This window comes from Amblyraja radiata, chromosome 12 (genome assembly GCF_010909765.2).
Source record: "Amblyraja radiata isolate CabotCenter1 chromosome 12, sAmbRad1.1.pri, whole genome shotgun sequence".
Taxonomy (NCBI): domain Eukaryota; kingdom Metazoa; phylum Chordata; class Chondrichthyes; order Rajiformes; family Rajidae; genus Amblyraja; species Amblyraja radiata.
In genome coordinates this window covers 11,485,195-11,508,100 of record NC_045967.1, presented here as the reverse complement: position 1 = coordinate 11,508,100, position 22,906 = coordinate 11,485,195, and the positions used below count along the sequence as shown (strand labels likewise).

Genomic DNA, 22,906 nt, shown 5'->3' with positions numbered 1-22,906 from the left:
TCCTATTAAATCTTTCCCCTCTCACCTTAAACCTATGTCCTCTGGTTCTCGATTTCCCCTGACTCTGGGCACGAGACTCTATGCATCTACCCAATCTTTTCTTCTCATGATTTTTTACACCTTTATAAGATCACCCTCCTGCGCTCCAAGTAATAGAGTCCCAGCCCGTTCAACCTCTCCCTGTAGTTCAGGTCCTCGAGTCATGGCAACATCCAGGAGTTGGCCTGGCAAGCAGCACCAAGCCCTCCAGCAGGCCACGGGTCCCCCGCCCTGAACTCCGAAGATGGCCCCGGGCAACTGGCAGGGGGTGGGGGGGGCCTCCGAGAACAAAGGGGGGGGGGGGAGGGGGTGGGGGGATAGTGCTACGTGTGGCAGCAGGCAGTACATGGGACTGTTGAGTGAACAACCTCTGTGTAACTTTGTCAACGCCAAAATGTGGCAACACTTGTGTACTGCCTTGGTGAAGTCTGCTGTATGATTGTACCGTGTTGTATACAAAACAAAGCATTTTCTGCCCGACCCGATGAGTTACTCCAACACTTTTTGCTCAAGATTCCAGCACATGCAGTTCCTTGTATATCCTTCAATTACGGCTGACGTTGTGCACTGCTCCTTTTATGACGTGGCCCGTTCATGATCAATTTTAGGTATTGTATCCAACACCACCCATCCAGGGTGCACGGATCGGTATTCCTGCCACCGCACTATCCCTAGACTGGAGCCCATACCCATCTTTTCATTAGTAGGAAAGAACTGCAGATGCTGGTTTAAATCGAAAGTAGACACAAAATGCTGGAGTAACTCAGCGGGCCAGGCAGCATCTCTGGAGAGAAGGAAAGGGTGACGTTTCGGGTTGAGATCCATCTTGAGTCAGAAGAAGGGTCTCGACCCAAAATATCACCCATTCTTCTCTCCAGAGATGCTGCCTGTCCCGCTGAGTTACTTCAGCATTTTATGTCTACCTTCCATCTTTTCATTGCAACTGGATTGAATTCTACTTGCACTTCCCATGTCCAAATTTCCAACTTCATCCCAATTTACAAAGTTCCAGTTCGTCTGAAAAATAACAGCCCATGCCTTTTCCTTTCCAAGTTCCACTCAGTCATTGACCCTGCCAGTAGAACTGCCACTACCTGCAGTTCCAGGCAATGTCTAAATAGGGGACTGGCAGCAGAAGAGGATTAAATTCAAGGCAACAGTCTAGAGATTCCCTTCCTCTCACTTGCTCACCTCATGATTGTACTGTGTATCAGTATAAGAATACCTTGTAAATGTACCATGTGGACTGACTTAGCTGTTAATCGATAGTGTATTGTCTTTGATTAAAGGTCGGCATGGTGGTGCAGCAGTAGAGTTGCTGCCTTACATCACGTTCAGCGCCAGAGACCTGGGTTCGATCCCAATTACGGGTGCTGTCTGTACAGAGTTTGTACGTTCTCCCTGTGACTTGCGTGGGTTTACTCCAAGTTATCCGGTTTCCTCCCACCATCCAAAGGTTTGTAGATGAATTGGCTTTTTATAAATATAAATTTTCCCTTGTGTGTGTAGAAGAGTGTTAATTAGCAGGGATCGCTGGTCAGAACGGACTCGGTGGGCCGAATGGCCTGTTTCCACGCTATATCTCTAAACTAAACTAAAGGGTGGTAGTTTCATATTAAGCAGGTTAAGTATGAGGTGTTGAGACTTGAAAGACAGAGATCCAACGAGATGAAATTATAGAACAGTGTTCCCTGCATGGATCATGCTAGGCAGTGGTGTCAGTAATCTCTAGAGATAGGGGCGGCACGGTGGCGCAGCTGTCCCACAGCGCCAGAGACCCGGGTTCGATCCTGACTACAGGTGCTGTCTGTACGGAGTTTGTACGTTCTCCCTGTAACCACTTGGGTTTTCTCCGGGTGCTCCGGTTTCCTCCCACATTCCAAAATAAAAGACATGCATGTTCGGCACCAAATGTATAGACTTAAATAAAAACTATAAACTACATAGACTTGGGGGCATTATTTTTTTACTTTCCACTACTATTGTCTGTTTGTCTGTTTTTTAATGTATACCGATCTTTTTGTTGTTGCTTATTTTGGGTTTTAGAGAATTATATGTTTACATATATGTTGTGCTGCTGCAAGTAAGAATTTCATTCTTCCATTTCATGACATTATGGCAATAAAACACTTTTGACTTGAAATGCCATTGATATCAGGATAATTGCTCAACTTCCTCAGGGTGCAGTCTTCAATATTCCTGTGTTACATCTGCTGTTTTTAAATTCTCGAGACCTGCCCAGATCAAAAACAGACCAATTCAGGCATGGGGCAGCAGAGACGAGGGAACCAGTGGCCTAAATATTGTTTTACTTGACATTAATCTAGGAACATTCATGTTCTTGATTGGTTCAGCCTGTGAAGGTCAAACCATTGATGTTAGCATGTTGGATTCATTTGGGCTGGCACTTCCTGTTCAAGTTTACAGGCTGCAGTTGTGCTAAGCGTATGTGTGTGTGTGGGGGAGAGTGAGAGAGAGGGAAAAATAAAGAGCGAGAGAGGGAGAGAGAGGGAGAGAGAGGGAGAGAGAGGGAGAGAGAGGGAGAGAGAGGGAGAGAGAGGGAGAGAGAGGGAGAGAGAGGGAGAGAGAGGGAGGGAGAGAGCGAGGGAGGGAGAGAGAGAGGGAGGGAGAGGGAGAGAGAGTATAGATTGTGTATTAATGTTCAGCGCAGCGTTGGACTGAGGTTCTGCTGTTCAGAGCAGGTCTCTGTGCACCCAAACCCGTGTACCTTGAGAAAGAGCAGCCAGGAACTACTCTAAAGATTTTTCTTTTTCACTTTACATTCCTGTTGTCAATGGTCTTAACTTAATGTATTTGTGGACTGCACATGGTGTTTCACCACGATCCCCCCCTTCTTGTGTAGTGGGTGAGCATTTTACAGCTGCAAAACTGTATTAAATCCTTTTCTTATTGTATTATGAATGTGATTTAATCGTAATTGTATTTAGTGGGCAATGCTGCAAGTGTGTTAAACTTTATGGATTTGAAGTGTATGGTTGTTGCTGTGCTTTTCTTTGCTAGGGAGTGGTCCTGACCTCCCATCTACCTCATTGGAGACGGAACTATCTTTCTTTACAGGACTTCAATGTTATATCTTGCACTGAATGTTGTACACTGTGCAGTATGGATGGTTTGATTGTATTCATGTATAGTCTTTTCTCTAACTGGAAAGCATGCAGACAAAAGCTTGTCACTGTACCTCAGTACACGTGACGATAATAAACTAAACATCCTCGTGAATCTCCTCGATACTGCCTCCAATACAAATACGTCCTTACAATAATGTGATCGGAACTGCACACAATTTTCCAAGTGCAATCCAACCAATGTTTTGTAACATAGCAACATAAAGGGCCTGTCCAACTTGGACGTCATTTGCATGTCATTTATGCGACATCATTTACGTGGCACGACGCACGTGTTGCGCGCGCACGGTGCGTGGTGACGTAGGCAGTGACGCGTGGTCGTGCGCCACCTGCGTGTCACGTAAATGACGCTCAAGTGGGACAGGCCCTTTACATCCCAATTTTTATATTCTATTCACCGACTGATGAAGACAAGCAATGTCATAAGCCTTAGATAGACACAAAAAGCTGGAGTAACTCAGCGGGACAGGCAGCATCTCTGGAGAGAAGGAATGGCCGATGTTTTTCGGACCCTTCTTCAGACTGAACCTGTCCTATCCATGTACAGACTGAACAAGGGTCTCGACCTGAAACATCACCCATTACTTCTCTCCACAGATGCTGCCTGTCCCGCTGAGTTACACCAGCCTTTTGTGTCTGTCTTCGGTTTAAACCAGCATCTGCAGTTCCTTCCTACACATGTCATTAGCCTTCTTCACTACCCTACCAATGTTGCCACTTTCAGTGAACTATGAGCTTGGACATCAATATTCCTTCACGCCCTACCATTTATTGCACATGCCCTCTCCCTATTTGAGATTTCAAAAATGTATCAACAGGCATTAGTCGTGGAGCAGGTGGTAGAGTTGCTGCCTAACAGCACTAGAGCCCCAGGTTCCACCCATACCTCGGGCACTGTCTGTGTGGAGTTTGCACGTTCTCCCTGTGACTGCGTGGGTTTCCTCCGGGTTGCTCCGGTTTGCTCCCACATCCCTATGAAGTGCAGGTTTGTAGGTTAAGTGGCCCTCTGTAAAAGTGCCCCTAGTGTGTCGGGAGTGGATGAGAAAGTGGGATAACATGGAACTAGTGTGAACGGGTGATTGCTGGTCAGTGTGGGCTTGGTGGGCCGAAGGGCCTGATTCCATGTTGTATCGCGGAACTAAACTAAATTCCATATCTTTTTGTTTGCAGACTCGGATCGGAAGTAGGTTTGCTCGAGCCACCCCCTTGTTCTGGGAGGGGAGGGGTTAACGGGCTCCAATGAGGGTGGGCTGCCTCTCCTTCCGCCAGCCCTACGCTGGTCTCATCCTCAACAGCGTGAAGACGGTGGAGACTCGCTGGAGGCCTCTGCTGGCAGAGCTGCACCACTGCACCCTGGCTATCCACGTCGCTTACAAGGACTGGGAAGGCTCGGATTGGAAAGACATCCTCACTCACACAGTGGGGATGACCCCGCACCAGATACAGACGCTGGTGCAGGAGGGGGAGCGGTTCGGCAGAGGAGCAATTGTCGGTAAGGAAGGGGGTTCATTTATAATTCTAGCCACAAGAGGCGAGGATGTTGCCAGGACTCGAGGACCTGAGCAGAGAGGTTTGGCAGGCTGCGACTGTTCCTTGGAGTGCAGGAGGATGAGGGTTGATCTTATAGAGGTGTACAAAATCATGAGGGAAATAGATGTGATGAATGCACTACCTGTTACCCAGCGGAGAGGAATCAAGTACCGCAGGACAGGTTTAAGGTGAGAGGGGAAAGATTTAAAAGCTACATTTTCACTCAGATGGTGGTGGGTATAAGTTCATAAGTGATGGGAGCAGAATTAGACCATTCGGCCCATCAAGTCTGCTCTGCCATTCTATCATGGCTGATCTATCTCTCCGTCCTGACCCCATTCTCCTGCCTTCTCCCCATAACCTCTGACACCCCCAGTATATGGAACAAGTTGCCAGAGAAGGTAGACAGGTACTATAACAGCATTTAAGACACTTGGACAGATACAGAGGCAAATGGGATTAGCTTAGATGAGGCATCTTGGTTTGCATGGACGAGTTGGGCTGAAGGGCCTGTTTCCGTGTTGCATGACGTTAGATACCAGAATAGAAGATAGGACAGAACATCACCAGAACAGGCCCTTTGGCCCACAATGTCTGCGCTGAACATGAACTAATCTCATCTGCCTGCTCAAGATCCATATCCCTCTGTTCCCCACAGATCCATGTGCTATCGAAAATCTTGAGCAAAAAAAACAAACTGCTGGAGGAACTCAGTGAGCCAGGCAGCAGCTGTGAAGAGAGAGAGATGGACAGACAACGTTTCAGGGAGTCTAAACTTCTCTTCCCCCAGAGACACTGCTTGCCCCGCAGAGTTCCTCCAGAAGTTTGTTTTTTGTTTGAGTCATTTTTAGTATTTATTTGAGACACATTTAAAAACCCAGGAATTATGCAGCAGTCTCTAATAATAATAATAATAATAATAATAATAATAATAATAATAATAATAATAATAATAATAATAATTACAATATCTTTTATTGTATTGGGCTCTTAGTAATCTTTTGCACTGGCCCTCTGGCCAAGGTCCAAGGAGATGGTAAAGAAGTACACACAACCAGTTGTATCACTCAACATAAACACCAAGCAGCCTGTGGCTTCAATTAAAGTGAGACCTCACCACAGGAGGATGAGGGGAGATCTTATAGAGGTGTACAAAATCATGAGAGGAATAGATCAGGTAAACGCACAGAGTCTCTTGCCCAGAATAGGGGAATCAAGAACCAGAGGACATGGGTTTAAAGGTGAGGGGGAAAGATAGGGACCGGAGGGGCAACTTTTTCACACAAAAGGTGATGGGTGTATGGAACGAGCTGCCGGAGGAGGTAGTTGAGTCTGGTACTATCACATTGTTTCAGAAACATGTGGACAGATATATGGATAGGACAGGTTTAGTTTAGTTCAGAGGTACAGCATGGAAACAAGCCCTTTGGCCCACCGAGTCTGCACCAACCAGCGATCCCCAGCACACTAGCAGTATCCGATACACACTAGGGACAATTCACAATTTTACCGAAGCCAATTAACCTACAAACCTGTACGTCTTTGGAGTGTGGGAGGAAACCAGAGCTGGCCGGGAAAACCCACGCAGGTCGCGGGGGGAACGTACAAACTCCGTACAGACAGCACCCATGGTCAGGATTGAACCCGTGACTCCGGTGCTGTGAGGCAGCAAGTTTACCGCCGAGCCACTGTGCCGGTTTTGAGGGATAAGGGCCAAACTCAGGCAGGTGAGACTAGTGCAGATGGGACATGTTGGTCGGTGGGGAAAGTTAGGCCAAAGGGCCTGTTTCCAGGCTGTATAACTCCATTACTCTGTGACGTGAGTTGATAAGTACGATCAAAGTTTCAATACAATTTAACAACCGCTGTCATTTGCTCATTTTCTCAACTGCTTCTCATGTTGTCAGTTATTTTTACTTCATGATCTGCAGTTACCATTCATATATGATTTGTCACCGGTTGAAGAGAAAGCTTGGCATTTATACATTGTAGCACCTTTCACAACTGTAAGACATCGCAAATCATTTTGTCACAAAAAGTAGTTTTGCCATTGAAGATGCAACTACCAATTTTCACACACAGGTGCTAAAGAGTAGATAATAAGAAGGAATCATCTTGAATTATCTCAAGGTTAGTGCAAGGGACAGCTCTCCAAACTCTGATTGTGAATGATGCAATGTTCTGGACTCAACAACGAATCCCGCTGAGTTACTACTCCAGCTTATTGTGTCTATCTTCGGTTTAAACTAGCATCTGCAGTTCTTTCTTACATAATATATCCACAAATTTCAGTTTAGTTTAGAGATACAGCACGGAAACACCGAGTCCTCACTGACCTGCGACCCCCACACATTAACACTATCCTGCACACACTAGGGACAATTTACATTTATATGTAGCCGATTAACCTACAAGCCTGGACGTCTTTGGAGTGTGGGAGGAAACCGAAGATCTCGGATAAAAGCCACGCGGTCATGGGGAGAATGTACAAACTCTGCACAGACAGCACCTGCAGCCAGGATTGAACCCGGGTCTCCGGCGCTGCAAGCAACTCTACTGCTGCCCCACCGTGCCGTCCTAATAGTTTCAGCTTTTTATCTAATTTTTCAGCATTCAGTTATTCTTCTCTTCTGATATTTCAGATGTAATCCATCCATCGTATTCATACCTTCCTCAGACATAGCCTTTGCTATTCATTGGCCTTCAGCCAGTTTTGCCCTCACTACACCCGCACGTCATTTAGCTTCTCCTGGTCTCCATTCTATGGCAGACCTCCCATTTGGTCTTCTGTGCCTCTCCTTCCGCTCCCTCCACATTTAAACTCGTTTTAATTCTCACTTTTCCCTGTCCTGAAGACAGGGCATCAACCTGAACCGATGATTCTGTTTCCCTCTCCACAGATGCTGCTTTGTCTACTGAGTAGTTCCACCATTTTCAGGTTTAAAACAGACCAGGGACCGGATAAAACTGTCCCCACACATCTCCTTTAAACTTTGTCCCTCTTAGCTTAAAGCTATTTAGGGGGAGCACGGTGGTGCAGAGATAGAGTTGCTGCCTAAAGGGCCTGTCCCACGAGCATGCGACCTGCATGCGGCAAACGCGACCAAACCGGAAGCGGGGGCCGCACGGAGGTCGAGTGAGTGACGTGAAGTTCGAGCGAAGTCCGCGGGAAGTTCGCGCGTGACGTACGGCGTCAAGACTTTGTGTACGGCGTCGAGACGCTGCGCACGTCCGTCGAGGCGGTGCATACGACGTCGAGGTGGCTGTGGGCCGGCAGGCCGTTGCCGCGCGGAATTTTTGAACACGGTCAGTTTTTCGGAGCCCCACGCGATGTCGGGACCAGCCCCGCACAACTCCATACGGCTCCGGCGATCGAAGTGGGACCGGCCCCGCGAGGCCGTACGGCTCAAGCGACCACGTTAGGTCGCGCTTGCCGCATGGAGTCGCATGCTCGTGGGACAGGCCCTTTACATCGCCAGGGAGCTCGGTTCGATCCTGACTACGGGTGCTGTCTGTACGGAGTTTGTACGTTCTCCCTGTGACTGCGTGGGTTTTTTCTGGGTGCTCCGGTTAACTCCCACATTCCAAAGACATACAGGTTTGTAGGTTAAATGGCTTCGATAAAAATTGTAAATTGTCCCTAGTGTGTGCAGGATAGTGCTAGTATACGGGGATCGCTGGTCAGCACGGATTCAGTGGGCCGAACAGCCTGTGTTGGCGCTGTATCTCTAAACTAAACTATGTCTAGTATTTGATACATCCTTCCTGGGGGAAATAAGTTTTAACTGTCTACCCTATCTATGTTCTCATAAGTTTTTATTTTATTAAATTTGAAGTTTGAATTACCTTGTGTGATCTTAGATTATCGGAAAACATTTTACAATCATTATTTATTGTATGATGTACTGCCCAAACTCCAATAAACAGCAATAGGATATTGGCCCATTTATCTGGCTCAATGTTCACTGACAGATAAAAGGCACATCTTCACAATTGAGTTTTAAATGTAAATAAATGCCATCAAAAGTAAAAAAGACCATTCTAAAAGCCTAAGGTGGACAAAAATGCTGGAGAAACTCCAGCAGGTGAGGCAGCATCGATGGAACGAAGGAATAGGCGACCTTTCGGGTCGAGACCCTTCTTCAGGCTGATGTGGGGGTGGTGGGGGCGGGAAGAAGAAAGGAAGAGGCGGAGCCAGTGGGCTGTGGGAGAGATGGGAAGGGGAGGGGGAAAGAAGGAAAAAGCAAGGACTACCTGAAATTGGAGAAGTCAATGTTCATACCGCTGGGGTGTAAACTACCCAAGCAAAATATGAGGTGCTGCTCCTCCAATTTACAGTGGTCCTCACTCTGGCCATCGAGGAGGCCCAGGACAGAAAGGTCAGATTCGGAATGGGAGGGGGAGTTGAAGTGCTGAGCCACCGGGAGATCAGGTTGGTTACTGCGATTCGAGCGGAGGTGTTGGGCAAAGCGATCGCCAAGCCTACGCTTGGTCTCACCAATGTAGCGCAGCTGACACCTAGAGCAGCGGATGCAATAGATGAGGTTGTAGATAGGTGCAGGTGAACCTCTGCCTCACCTGGAAAGTGATTAGGTCCTTGGATGGAGTCAAGGAGGGAGGTAAAGCGACAAGTGTAGCATTTCCTGCGGTTGCAAGGGAAAGTACAAGGGGAGGGGGTGGTTAGAGTGGGAAGGGACGAATTGACCAAGGAGTTACGGTCTCTGCGGAAAGCAGAAAGGGGAGGAGATGGGAAGATGTGGCCAGTGGTGTGATAAATGAATTAACGGTGCAATTAAGTATATATAGTTATGATATCGTGGCCATTACGGAGACATGGCTGCAAGGGGATCAGGACTGGGAGTTAAATATAGAGGGGTACTCGACAATTAGAAAAGATAGACAGGAAAGAAAGGGAGGAGGGGTGGCCCTTTTAATAAGGGAGGGAATAACGGCAATAGAGAGGAAGGATACTGCGTTGAAGGATCAGGATAGTGAAACAGCTTGGGTACAGATAGAGAATAACAAGGGGAAAAAAACACTAGTGGGTGTAATTTATAGACCTCCAAATAGCTGTGACGCTGTTAGTCAGAACATAAATCTGCAAATATTTGACGCATGTAAAAAGGGAACTGCTGTAATCATGGGGGACTTCAATTTTCATATTAATTGGGCAAACCAAACTGGGCAGGGTAGACTAGAGGAAGAGTTTATAGAATGTATTAGAGACGGGTTCCTAGAACAGTATGTCACAGAACCGACAAGGGGGGAGGCAATCTTGGATCTGGTCCTGTGTAATGAAGCAGGATTAATTAAAAATGTCATAGTTAGGGACTCGTTGGGAACAAGTGACCACAATATGGTCGAATTCCATATTCAAATAGAAGGGGAGCAGGTTGAAACTCAGGCTAGGGTGCTTAGTCTAAATAAGGGGGATTATGAAGGTATGAGGACTGAGCTGATCAAAGTTGACTGGGATAGCAGACTCAAGAATAAGACGGTACATGAGCAGTGGTGTACGTTTAAGGATCTACTGTATAACCTTCAAGAAAAATTTATTCCTATGAAGAAAAAAAGGGGTAAGGGTAAGAACAGTCAGCCATGGCTCAGTAAAACTATAAAGGATAGTATTCGGCTGAAGGCAAGGGCATATAAGGTAGCCAGAGATAGTGGGAGGGTAGAGGATTGGGAAGCATTTAAAGGTCAGCAAAAAATAACTAAGAAATTAATTAAGACGGGGAAAATAGACTATGAAAGGAATTTAGCGAACAACATAAAAACTAATAGTAAGAGTTTTTATAGCTATATAAAAAGAAAAAGGGTGGCTAAGGTGAACGTTGGTCCATTGGAGGGTGAGACTGGAGAGTTGTTGGTGGGGAACATGGAAATGGCAAAGGCATTAAACGAGTATTTTGTATCAGTCTTCACCATAGAAGACACAAAAAATATTCCAACGCTGGATAAACAGGGGGCGGTAGGAATGGAGGAGCTAAATACTATTAAGATCACCAAGGAGGTGGTATTAGGGAAATTAATGCGACTGAAGGAGGATAAATCCCCTGGGCCTGATGGATTACATCCAAGGGTCTTGAGGGAGATAGCAGTGGGGATTGTGGATGCATTGGTGATAATTTTCCAAAAGTCCCTGGAGGCAGGAACGGTCCCAGTGGATTGGAAAATGGCCAATGTAACACCTATATTTAAAAAAGGAAGTAAACAGAAGGCGGGTAACTATAGACCGGTTAGTCTAACATCGGTGGTGGGTAAAATGTTAGAGACAATTATTAAAGAAACACTAACGGGGCACTTGGATAAACATGACTTCATCGGACAGAACCAGCATGGTTTTGTGAAGGGGAAGTCCTGTTTAACGAATCTGCTCGAATTCTTTGAGGAAGTAACAACCCGGGTGGATAAAGGGGAACCGGTGGATGTGGTATACTTGGACTTCCAAAAGGCTTTGACAAGGTGCCACATAAGAGACTATTGCTAAAAATAAAAAATTATGGGATTGGGGGTAATATATTAGCATGGGTAGAGGATTGGCTAACAAATAGGAAGCAGAGAGTGGGGATAAATGGTTCATACTCGGGATGGCAACCGGTAACTAGCGGGGTTCCGCAAGGGTCGGTGCTGGGACCCCAGTTGTTCACAATTTATATAAATGATTTGGAGGAGGGAACCAAGTGTAATATATCAAAATTTGCGGACGATACAAAAATGGGAGGAAAAGTAGGGGATGAGGAGGATAGGAAGAGTCTGCAAAAGGATATAGATAAGCTAGGTGAGTGGGCAACAACTTGGCAGATGAAATTTAATACTAATAAATGTGAAGTCATTCACTTTGGGAAAAAAAATGATAGGGCAAGTTATTTTCTAAATGAGGAGGAGCTGCGTTGTAATGCAACGCAAAGGGATCTAGGGGTATTAGTACATGAATCACTAAAAGTTAGTATGCAGGTGCAGCAAGCAATCAGGAAGGCCAATGGAGTTTTGGCCTTTATTGCTAGGGGGATTGAGTATAAAAACACGGAGGTCTTGCTGCAGCTGTACACAGTATTAGTGAGACCACATTTGGAATACTGTGTACAGTTCTGGGGTTCCATACTTAAGAAAGGATGTACTAGCCCTGGAGGCAGTGCAGCGAAGGTTTACAAGATTAATTCCTGCAATGAGGGGATTGACATATGAGGAAAGGTTAAGTAGGCTGGAACTCTACTCTTTGGAGTTTAGAAGAATGAGAGGCGATCTCATTGAAACATATAAGATCGTGAGGGGCCTTGATCGGGTGGATGCACCGAGGATGTTCCCAATGATCGGGGAAACTAGAACTAGGGGACATAGTTGCAGAATAAGGGGGGGCTCTTTTAAAACTGAGATGAGGAAGAACTTCTTCACCCAGAGGGTGGTTAATTTATGGAATTCACTGCCCCAGGGAGCAGTGGAAGCAGAAACGTTAAATATATTTAAGTCTAAAATAGATGGTTTTTTAGCTGCCAAGGGGATAAGGGGCTACGGGGAGAGGGCAGGGATATGGACCTAGGTATGGTTAGTATAGTAAGACCTGAGTGATCTCCTGGACAAGTGTCGATCGCCTGGATTGGGGTCGGAGAGGAATTTCCCGGATTTTTTTCCCGAATTGGACCTGGGTTTTTATCCGTTTTTTTGCCTCCCCCAGGAGATCACGAGGTTCTTGGGGTGGAGAGGGGTGATAGCGGTATAAAGGGGAGGGTAGTGTCTTGTGTTCTGTGTCTTGTGTCTACTGTTTGTGGGTAAGTGTGTCTGTTTAGTGTTCAGCCATGAGCGAATGGCGGTGCGGGCTCGACGGACCTGGTGGTCTACTCTCGCACCTACTTTCTATGTTTCTATGTTTCTATCCCATTGGAGGTGGCAAAAATGTTGGAGGATTATCTGTATTCTAAAAGCCTACTCAGTAATTGACTCAGTTGTTCCAGTACCAAATACAACTAGGGTTTTCTGTAAACAGGTCAAGATGCTATCTCATTCTTATACATAAAAACATTTTGAAAACGTCACTCAAATCACAGCAGGTAAAGCCAGTGAACCTGACCATTGGGACCCAGCAGGACATCATTTATCACAGCCCGAGAGAAACAGGCAGGAGTACAAACAAGGAACTGCAGGTGCTGGTGTACAAACCAAGATACAAAAGTGCTGGAGTAACTCTGCGGTTCAGGCAGCGTCTCTGGAGTACATGGATAGGTGACCTTTGGGGTTGGTTCTGAACCTGAACGGTGCCTATCCTTGTGCTCCAGAGATGCTTCCTGACCTGCGGAGTTACTCCAGCACTTTGGCTTGACCTTCACTCCATTGATTTCAATGTATTAAATTGCACCCCACACTTTTGCGTTGGGTCTGAAGAAAGGTCTTGACCTGAAACAGTGCCTTATCCATGTTGTCCACAAATAGATAGGATCCTCTTTCAGTGAGAGACAATACCTCCAGCAGTGCAGTCTCTCTCCGCATTACAGAGCAAAGTCAAGAGAGCATTGACTTAGATATTTGTGCATTTTCTCTCCATATCTCACACTATTTTGCCTTCGTCCATGTCTGTCCTTTGACCACCCATCTGCCATTCACACCCCCCCTCGCCTGTATCCACCTATCATTTGCCTGGCTATGTCCCGGTCCCACCTTTCTCCCTTCCATATAATCAGTCTGAAGAGGGTCCCAACCTGAAACTTCTCCTATACACATCCTCCAGAGATGCTGTCTGACCCGCTGAGTTACTCCAGAAAACTTTGTGTCTGATTTTGAAAACCAGCATCTACAGTTCCTTGCGTCTAGATTTCGTGGCAGCTCACTGGTTCTGTAGAGTGATGAACAGGAAAGACTGCCTTTGCTATTGTGCAGAGCATCATTCATAACTCTGCTATGTGTAGGAAGGAACTGCAGATGCTGGTTTAACCGAAGATAGACACAAAAAGCTAGAGTAACTCAGCGGGACAGGCAGCATCTCCGGAGAGAAGGAATGGGTGACCTTTCGGGTCGAGACCCTTCTTCAGACTCAACGTCACGGGAAAGGGAAACGAGAGATATAGACGATGATGTAGAGAGATATAGAACGATGAATGAAAGATATGCAAAAAAAGTGACGATGATACAGGAAACAGGCCATTGTTAGCTGCTTGTTGGGTGTGAACGAGAAGCTGGTGCGACTTGGGTGGGGGAGGGATGGAGAGGGAGGGAATGTAGTTGGAGAAATCAACATTCAACTATGTGTGTTTATGCTCCAGGATTAGTTGATGTTGGCGATACCTGGCAATGCCCCAGTGGTGCTGACCCGGAGGAAGTGAAGGAGCTGGAGAAAAGAGCTATTCTGCGTGGGCTGGAGCAGAAGTTTCTCACCAACTTGTCCAATCCAAGGTGGCTGCGGGAACCAATACCAGCCAAAGGACACAAGGATGTGTGGATGGTGGACATCCCTGATGAACTGATCCCCTGACCATCTCTGGCAGCAAGTGGCATCTCGACTGAGATGTGGTGTGGGGGGGGGGGGGGGGAGAAACATGTCAACATCCTGCGCTGAGTTACTGGTTATTAGTGTTTGGTTTAATATTGTCAGTGCATTACAGAGTTTAGAGTCCAGTTTATTATTGTCGCTTATACCGAGGTACAGTGAAAATCTTTTATGTTGCGTGCTGTCCAAACAGCCAAAAGACTATACATAATTACAATCACGCCGTCAACAGTATACAGGATCAAGGGAATAACGTTTAGAGCAAGATAAAGTCCAGTAAAATCCGAATAAGGATAGTCCAAGGGTCTCCAATGCGGTAGATAGTAGGTCAGGACCACTCTCTGGTTGGTGATAGGATGGTTCAGTTGCCCGATAATAGCTGGGACAAAACTTCCTGAATCTGGAGGTGTGCGTTTCCGCACTTCTCAACCTCTTGTGTGATGGGAGAGGGGAGAAGAGGGAGTGACCGGGGGGGGGTGAGACTCGCCCTTGATTATGCTGGTGGCCTTGCCGAGGCAGCGTGAATGGTATTATTTGTGGCGGAATGCGTCAGAATACTGTACTGGCACCTGCTAAGAGTTTAAAAACTAGACTTTCACAATTTTGGGAATTTTTAATTTTACAAAAGGATTATAAACTTTTTTTTTAAATTCAAATGTATTCATAAAATTAGGCGTTCAGGACCTTAAACAGCTTCAGCAGCTCATAGGGCAATGATCTGCCAGTGTATGGTAATTGTCTCCATTTAAAAGGAGACTCAAAAGCAAGGACACCTGGGAATGTTTGTAAGCAAGTCTTTGAAAATGCAGGATTCGTTAGCAAGGCATCCAATATAATATATCCTATTCTGGTTCTATAAACACAAGCAGAGAATGTAATCTCAACTGCAGAGCATATGCCAATAAAACACTTTGTTCTGTCCCCCTGTGTATCGTGTGACCACGGGTTAGCCAGGATGCATGAACGGTACTGGGTATCAGGAACCCTAGGTACATGGAGATGCAGAGACTTGCCTCATCCACTGCCCTCACCCCCACCCTAGTGCGCACTCATTTCTCCCACCATCTCCACCTCCCCAGTCACTCTGCTCCACTCCCCTCCTCTGTGCACTCATCTCCCATAGCCGTACAATATTTCCCTCTGATTTCACATCTTCCCCCTTCCCCCCTTCCACTCAACCCCCCCCCCCCCCTACCTTCTGGCTTTGCATTTCACTCCTTTCTTTAACTTGATACCCCTTTGTCTCCTCTTCACCTCCAGCCTTGGTCACTTGCTCCACCCATCTGCACCTTCACCTGTATCCACCTGCTGGAGTAACTCAGCGGCTCAGGCAGTATCTCTCGAAGAGAAGGAGTAAGTGACGTTCGGGTCGGAACCCTTCTTCATACCGAAAGTAGATAGGTGGGAAGAGGAGGTAGGAAAAGGGCAGAACAGATCAGGACTGGCAACAGATGACCAAGGAAGAGTAGAGCCCATAATGGCCCATTGTTGGCTGGGGGAGAGGTGATAATGAAGGGATTCAGGTATGTGAACAGTGGAACTAGTAGGATGTCTAGGGTGGGGGAGGGAGGGGGAGGAGGGGAGAGAGGGAATGCAGGAGTTACTTGAAATTAGAGAAGTCAATGTTCATACCACTGGGTTGTAAGCCTCCCAAGCGAAATATGAGGTGATGTTCCTCCAATTTGCGTGTGGTCTCACTCTGACAGTGGAGGAGGCCCAGGCAGAAAGGTCAGTGTGGGATTGGGAAGGGGAGTTAAAGTGTTTGGTAACCGGGAGATCGCATAGGTCAAGGTGGATCGAGCGCAAGTGTTCGACTGGGCTTGGTCTCGCCAATATACAGGAGACCACACCTGGAACAGCGGTTACAGCAGATGAAGTTGGAGGAGGTGAAACTCTGCCTCACCTGAAAGGGCTGTCAGGGTCCCTGGACGGAGTGGAGGGAGGAGGTATAGGTGTTGCATCTCCTGCGGTTGCTGGGGAAAGTTCCTGGGGAGGGGGTGGTTTGGTTGGGAAGGGATGGGTGAAGCAAGGAGTTGCGGAAAGACTCTGCTTATTGCTCAAGATTTCAACATCTGCAGTGTCTTCAGGTGACTTGGGAAAAATATTTTTTCTAACAGAGATGCTATTGTAGGTAGGCGTTTCAAATCCTGATATGTTTAGATGGGATCTGGGCCTAATGGGCAAAAACAGCCGTTACAAGCTTGAAGCAGATGCCAACAGAACCAAATACTTCAGATTTATAATTCTCTACCTGGCAAGGTGGTGGACTGGATAAATATATGGTTAAGACATTGGGCCAGAGGAAGTGGTAGAGGCGGATACAATCACGACATATAAAAGTTGCTTAGACTGCTGCATGGATAGGAAAGGTTGGAGGGAGGGATATGGGCCAAGCTTGGTTGGCATGGATGAGATGGGCCGAAGGGCCTGCTTCTGTGCTTTGTTGTTCAATGGCCCTCTTTCAGTGAATGGCAAAGGTCCAGGAAGTGAAACGAACTAGATTGCTCTAAAAAAAACAAATCAAACCCATTGTAAAAACAAAACGCTGCAGATGCTGGTTTATACCAAAGATAGACATAAAGTGCTGGAGTAACTCAGCGGGTCAGGCAGCATCTCTGGAGAAAAAAGAATCGGTGACGTTTCGGGTCAGAGCCCTTCGTACAGACTTTGCCCGTCTGAAGAAGGGTTCCGATCCGAAACGTCACCCATCCTTTTTCTCCAGAGATGCTGCCTGACCCGCTGAGTTACTCCAGCACTTTATGTCTATCTTTAATCAAACCCGCAACTGGATTGCTGTAATAACAATCCAAACCCATAATTTTGACTTTACCGAAGGGTAAGGATCACAGAGGGGCGTGTGGATTTAAGCTCAGCGCCGCAGATATGTTATATGCTCTACTACATTGGTGAATCGCCTTGCACTCCAACGCTCCTGAAACAGAATTAAAACAGTAAAATCGCTAACGTCCTCAAATCTCCAGGCGACTGTTTCTGGAGATGAAGCTTTAGTGGGCTCCGACCGATTATTAATGCTCTTTGCATGATAAGGCCTTACACAATCACTCAATTTGATAAGGGAGGCGACATTAAAGCAGGTGATTCAAATCAATACAAGGCTGCCTGCTAATAGAAATGGACAAACGCAAGTGTATTTGCATAAATCACTGATTGAAGAACGAAGGATTTGTTTCCAATAAGAAACACGGCTAATTAAAGAGATCAGTAACCCCCAGCTGACATTTCATTTAGACAGGAACTAACAATACAAGAGGAACATGAATAACCGAGCCTGTTCCACACTGACAGAGAGCATGGAAGGGAATTAATGCCCAATTAAACAAGGAGCAAAAGGAAAGGTTATTAAATAGGAGGTGGGAATCTTTACAAAGGTAGATTACACTTCTGAACACAAGGTGCCAAAGGAGTAGGAAAGGGGGAGGAGGAAAGCAATAGTTTAATGTGGTATATTGGAGTGAATGTGAGATAATGTTATTGAAAGCGTTGATGCTGTGGCCTGGGCTAAGCCATTGCAGCAGTATAAACGATGAATAAAACTGGAAATAAAGCTGGAGGGAAGGTAATAAAGATCTTACCGTAGATACGAGAAAAGCCAAATGAAATTTGTCGCACGCATCGCATCGAACCTCTGCAGCAATTTAGAGGATCGTAAACGGCTTCCAGTTCATTACCCAGCGTGTAGGAAACGCCAACTACCATGAATATTCTTAATGTGTTGGAAGGAACTGCAGATGCTGGTTTAAACTGAAGATGGACACAAAAAGCTGGAGTAACTCAGCGGGACAGGCAGCATCTCTGGAGAACGGAGTCGAGGGAAATGGGGAGAAGGCAGGAACGGGGTACTGATTGGGGATGATCAGCCATGATCACATTGAATGGCGGTGCTGGCTCGAAGGGCCGAATGGCCTACTCCTGCACCTATTGTCTATTGAGAGAAAGAATGGGTGACATTTCGGGTCGAGAACCTTCTTCGGACTTACCATTCGTAATATGGATTCTTAATACAAATATTCTTAATTTGCCTGCAGGTACCTGCCTGAGTTCACTGATCCATTCACTCTCATTGCATCCCTTTCATTCACTATATTCTGCGTAATATATAAAAGAGGTATCTCACATGGAAGGAAAAGGATAAATAAGGAAGACTTGTGTAGGAAGGGACTGCAGATGCTGGTTTACACCGAAGATAGACACAAAGTGTTGGTGTAACTCAGTGGGTCAGGCAGCATCTCTGGAGAAAAGGAATAGGTGACGTTTTGGTTCGAGACTTTTCATCAGACTTAATGAATCTGATCTGACCCTGAGTCTGATGAAGGGTCTCGACCCAAATCATCATCTATTCCATTCCGTCAGAGACGCTGCCTGACCCGCTGAGTTACTCCAGCATTTTGTGTCCATCTAAGAGAACCCTTGAGTGCTTTTGCATCAATAATTGAATGAAGCATTTGTTTCCACACCAAGACAAAGAGATCAGGGGAACCCAGACAAACATATATCACACTTTAAATTCTGTGCCAAAGAGGTTTTCAGTCATGCATATAAATTGGTGTTTAGTAGGAAACGCAACAGCCAACACGTGCATTGCTAAATTCTACAACAGCAATAGGTTAATCTTTTCATATGCCACCATATCCTTATCCCTTGCCATCTGTTGTCTCCTCCGCCAGACCTCCCTGATGTTGGCACTCTGCTAAATCCAGCTGTGAGCAAGCCCAACGTTAATCGCATCAATAGTCAATAGGTGCAGGAGTAGGCCATTCGGCCCTTCGAGCAGGCACCGCCATTCAATGTGATCATGGCTGATCATCCCCAATCATTACCCCGTTCCTGCCTTCTACCCATATCCCCTGACTACGCTATTTTTAAGAACCCTATCTAGCTCTCTCTTGAAAGCATCTAGAGAACCTGCCTCCACCGCCCTCTGAGGCAGAGAATTCCACAGACTCACCACTCTCTGTTTCCTCGTCTCCGTTCTAAATGGCTTACTCCTTATTCTTAAACTGTGGCCCCTGGTTCTGGACTCCCCCAACATCGGGAACATGTTTCCTGCCTCTAGCGTGTCCAAACCCTTAACAATCTTATATGTTTCAATGAGATTCCCTCTCATCCTTCTAAACTCCAGAGTGTACAAGCCCAGATGCTCCATTCTCTCAGCATATGACAGTCCCGCCATCCTGGGAATTAACCTTGTAAACCTACGTTGCACTCCCTCAATAGCAAGCATTGTCACTGACTGCCGTGTAACGTCAGTGGCCAAACACCCAACACTCTTGAATTCCTTCCAAAACCTCCACCTTTGACAAGAACATAAGCACCAAAGAAATGGAAGCCCTTGCCTGCTCCACCTTTCAGCAAGATGGTGGCCGATCATTTACTTCAGAGTCACTTTCCTGCAGCAACCGCATATTCCCAGTCAACTTCAGTTTCTTGTTCGGAGATCCCTGTGATCGCTCCCCCAACAGCCTGCAAGAAGCTGCTGAAAACCAAGAATCAGGTCGACTTGGCCCCTGCACTTTCCCCCTGTTGCTGGAAACATTCAATGGTATCATGTTTTTGAGTGCTAACTTAACCAGCGCCCAGCAAAGAGGTGATCCTTTGACCTGTGTGAACAATTAATGGGGAGATGTGTCTGTGAATCTCTCTGTTAGATGATGGCCACTTTTCTCAATCAACAGACAGGATGCAAGAGGAAACAACAGAGCAAAAAGTGTAAAGGGTCTGTCCCACCAGCATGCGATTGCATGCGTCTAGCGCGACCAAACATGGTGGCTTGAGGCGTACGGCCTCGCGGGGCCGGTCCCACTTCCAACCGCGGAGGCGTATGGAGTTGTGGGGAGCTGGTCCCGACATCATACTCACCAATCAGCTGGGCAGGAGGCGGGCCGACTGAATTTGGACGTCGCACGGCGTTGGGCGGTTACGTCATCACGCAATGGCACACCGGGCGGTGACGTCATCGCGCAACGCCACGCGCTAGGCATACACCGTCAAGCCGCTGCGTACAGCGGCGAGACACTGCGTACACCTGTCGAGGCGCAGCATACGGCCTCAATGCGGCTGCGGGCCGACAGGCAGTGTCAGTTTTTCGGAGCCCCGCGCGATGTCGGGACCAGCCCCGCACAACTCCATACGGCTCCGGCGATTTAAGTGGGACCGGCCCCGCAAGGCCGTACGGCTCAAGCGACCACGTTAGGTCACGCTTGCCGCATGCAGTCGCATGTTCGTGGGACAGGCCCTCAACACAGTTAATCTGCAGCATTAACTCTGATTCCCTCCCCACCGATGCTGGCTGAGCTGCTGAATATTTCAAACGTTTGCTGTTTTTATTTCAGGCGCCCAACGTCTGGCAGAGGACTTTTGCTTTACTAATAGGAAAAGGATTAAGGTGTTAAGGAATTGTGGAACTAAAACAATCTGTCTTTATAGAGGAGATTTGAGAGTGCAGTTTGCTAGGAGATGTGATTGATAATGACTTTTAAAGTTTAGATTTAGAGATACAGCGCAGAAACAGGCCCTTCTGCCTACAGGGCTCCGCACCCACCAGCGATCACAAGCGCTATCCTACACGCTGGGGCCAATTTACAAGCCTGCAAACCTGTACATCTTTGGAGTGTGGGTGGAAACCGGAGCACTCGGAGAAAACCCACGCGGTCACCGGGAGAACGTACAAACTCCGTAACGACAGCACACATAGTCAGGATCAAACCCGGGTCTCTGGCGCTGTAAGGCAGCAACTCTACCGCTGCGCCACCGGGCTACCCTTAAAATTACATAAAAGATTACGTAAAATGAGGTAAACATTTACCACATGCGTAGTGGGTGCCATCGTCTGGGCTTGCGATTGAGAAATGTGTAGGTGGTGCATTTAAAAGGTGAAACTAGGTGTAAAATCTTCCTTCTAGCAGTGCAGGAAGCTGGAAGCAACTCGGCAAGTCCTGCGAGATAGGACTTAAGGGAATAGTGGTTGGAGGACAGTAGAATGGACGGACACCCATGTTGATGGAAGAAAGATTCATGGCCACAATATTCGGTTCCCACAGAGCTTTTATGGAAAACATGAAATGGTGGAGTAACTCAGCAGGTCAGGCAGCATCTCTGGAGGACATGGATAGGTGATATTTCGGGTCTGGACCCATCAGTCTGGGGAAGGGCACCAACCCAAAACCTCGCCTGTCCATTCCCTCCCCAGATGCCGCCTGATCGGCTGAGATACTCCATCACTTTGTGTTTTGCCCAGGATTCCTGCCTCTGCAGTCCCTTGTGTCTGCATTTATACAGGTTATTCTCTCCATCCATTATGTTTCCATTGCTTGTGTTAAATCTGACAAGTGTTTCTCCTCCCCAGCGAAAATGGCAACAGAAAATCTTTTAAGGAAGTTGGTGGCTTATCTTGTGCGGGAGTAAATGGGAGAATTAGTCACCTGTCCAGTGAAGAATGCCAGGGATGCATGCCAGGTATTTCACTATACCAACTGAATGGGTCAATGATCCATTCCTACAAAGACATTCCTTGCACATTCTGCTGATCCTTGATTGATTGATTGATTGAAAGAAAGATATGGTACGTTAACAGGCCCTTCAGCCCGCCAAGTCCATGCTGACCACCGATCACCCGTTCACACTAGATCTGTGTTATCCCACTTTCTCATCCATTCCCGACACACCACGGGCAATTTACAGAGGGCCAATTAACCTACAAACCCCGCACGTCTTTGGGACCCGGGGCACCCGGCGGAAACCCTTGCAGTCACAGTGAGAACGTGCAAACTCCACACAGACAGTACCCTGAGGGCAGGATCGAACCTGGGTTTCCGGCGCTGTGGGGCAGTGGCTCTATCCGTTACGCTACTGTGCCACCTTTGACGAGCTTCTCAAAATTAATCCACGATCACGGCTACGTCAGACAGAAAGTATGGTCCCATTGACCAAAAGCAAGGCTTCACTTCCCAATCTACACCGTTGTTTTGTTTGTTGGCTTGTTTGTACTGACACAAGCTATGATTCGGGGGAGATGTGATATTCTGCTTTCCATTTTCTCAGCACCAAAGATGAAGCTACTGGAAGGCACAGTGGTAGAGCTGCTGCCTCATAACCCCAGAGACCCCTATTTCATCCTGACCTCGGGTGCTGTCTGCGTGGAGTTTGCACGTTCTCCCTGTGACCATGTGTGTTTCCCCTGGGTGCTCCTGTCTCCTCCCACATCGCATAGACGTGAAGGGTGTAGGTTAATTGGTTTCTGTAAATTGCCCCTAGTGCGTAGGGAGTGGGTGAGGACGTGGGATAACATAGAACTAATGTGATTAGTGGTTGGCGTGGACTTGATGGGCCGAAGGGCATGCTGCATCTTTCAATCAATTCAATAAAAGGTGAGACACAAACAGGAGAGAGGAATCCGATAGGGGATCAGTGCTAGTAAAACCTTGACCCATGAATCAACTTCAACAGGTCACATTCATTGCCTGGGAGGTGTAAGAAAACTAGCCTCATCTACCTTGGTTGCTCGACTGAACCCAAGTCTAAAGTTGTCCATGCCTTGTTATCCCTTCCCCATCCACGGACACATTCGCATCATAACACACCACAATGAAGCAGAGCGATTGCAACCTCACTCTCAGAGATGCGCTGCCTTTGAATAGTACACGGTCATTGGTTTAGACGTTAGTTGGTTATTGGGCTGCGAGTATTCCTCGGCACC

General features: G+C 47.0%; 1 protein-coding gene and 1 long non-coding RNA gene across 2 annotated transcripts; one reads left to right on the top strand and one right to left on the bottom strand.

Moving 5' to 3' along the window:
* The first annotated feature begins 2,640 nt into the window (after positions 1-2,640).
* LOC116978940 (protein CXorf40A-like) lies at positions 2,641-14,321 on the top strand. The gene is made up of 3 exons (XM_033030243.1): positions 2,641-2,905; positions 4,356-4,677; positions 13,970-14,321. Exons 2-3 carry the CDS (start codon positions 4,425-4,427, stop codon positions 14,176-14,178), a joined length of 462 nt encoding a protein of 153 aa, XP_032886134.1. The 5' UTR covers positions 2,641-2,905; positions 4,356-4,424; the 3' UTR covers positions 14,179-14,321.
* On the bottom strand, positions 12,090-22,065 carry LOC116978941. The gene is made up of 3 exons (XR_004413600.1): positions 21,931-22,065; positions 20,333-20,334; positions 12,090-12,101 (listed from the first exon to the last, which is right to left on the bottom strand). It is a non-coding gene; the product is annotated as an uncharacterized LOC116978941 (long non-coding RNA).
* Between the last annotated feature and the right edge of the window lie 841 nt (positions 22,066-22,906).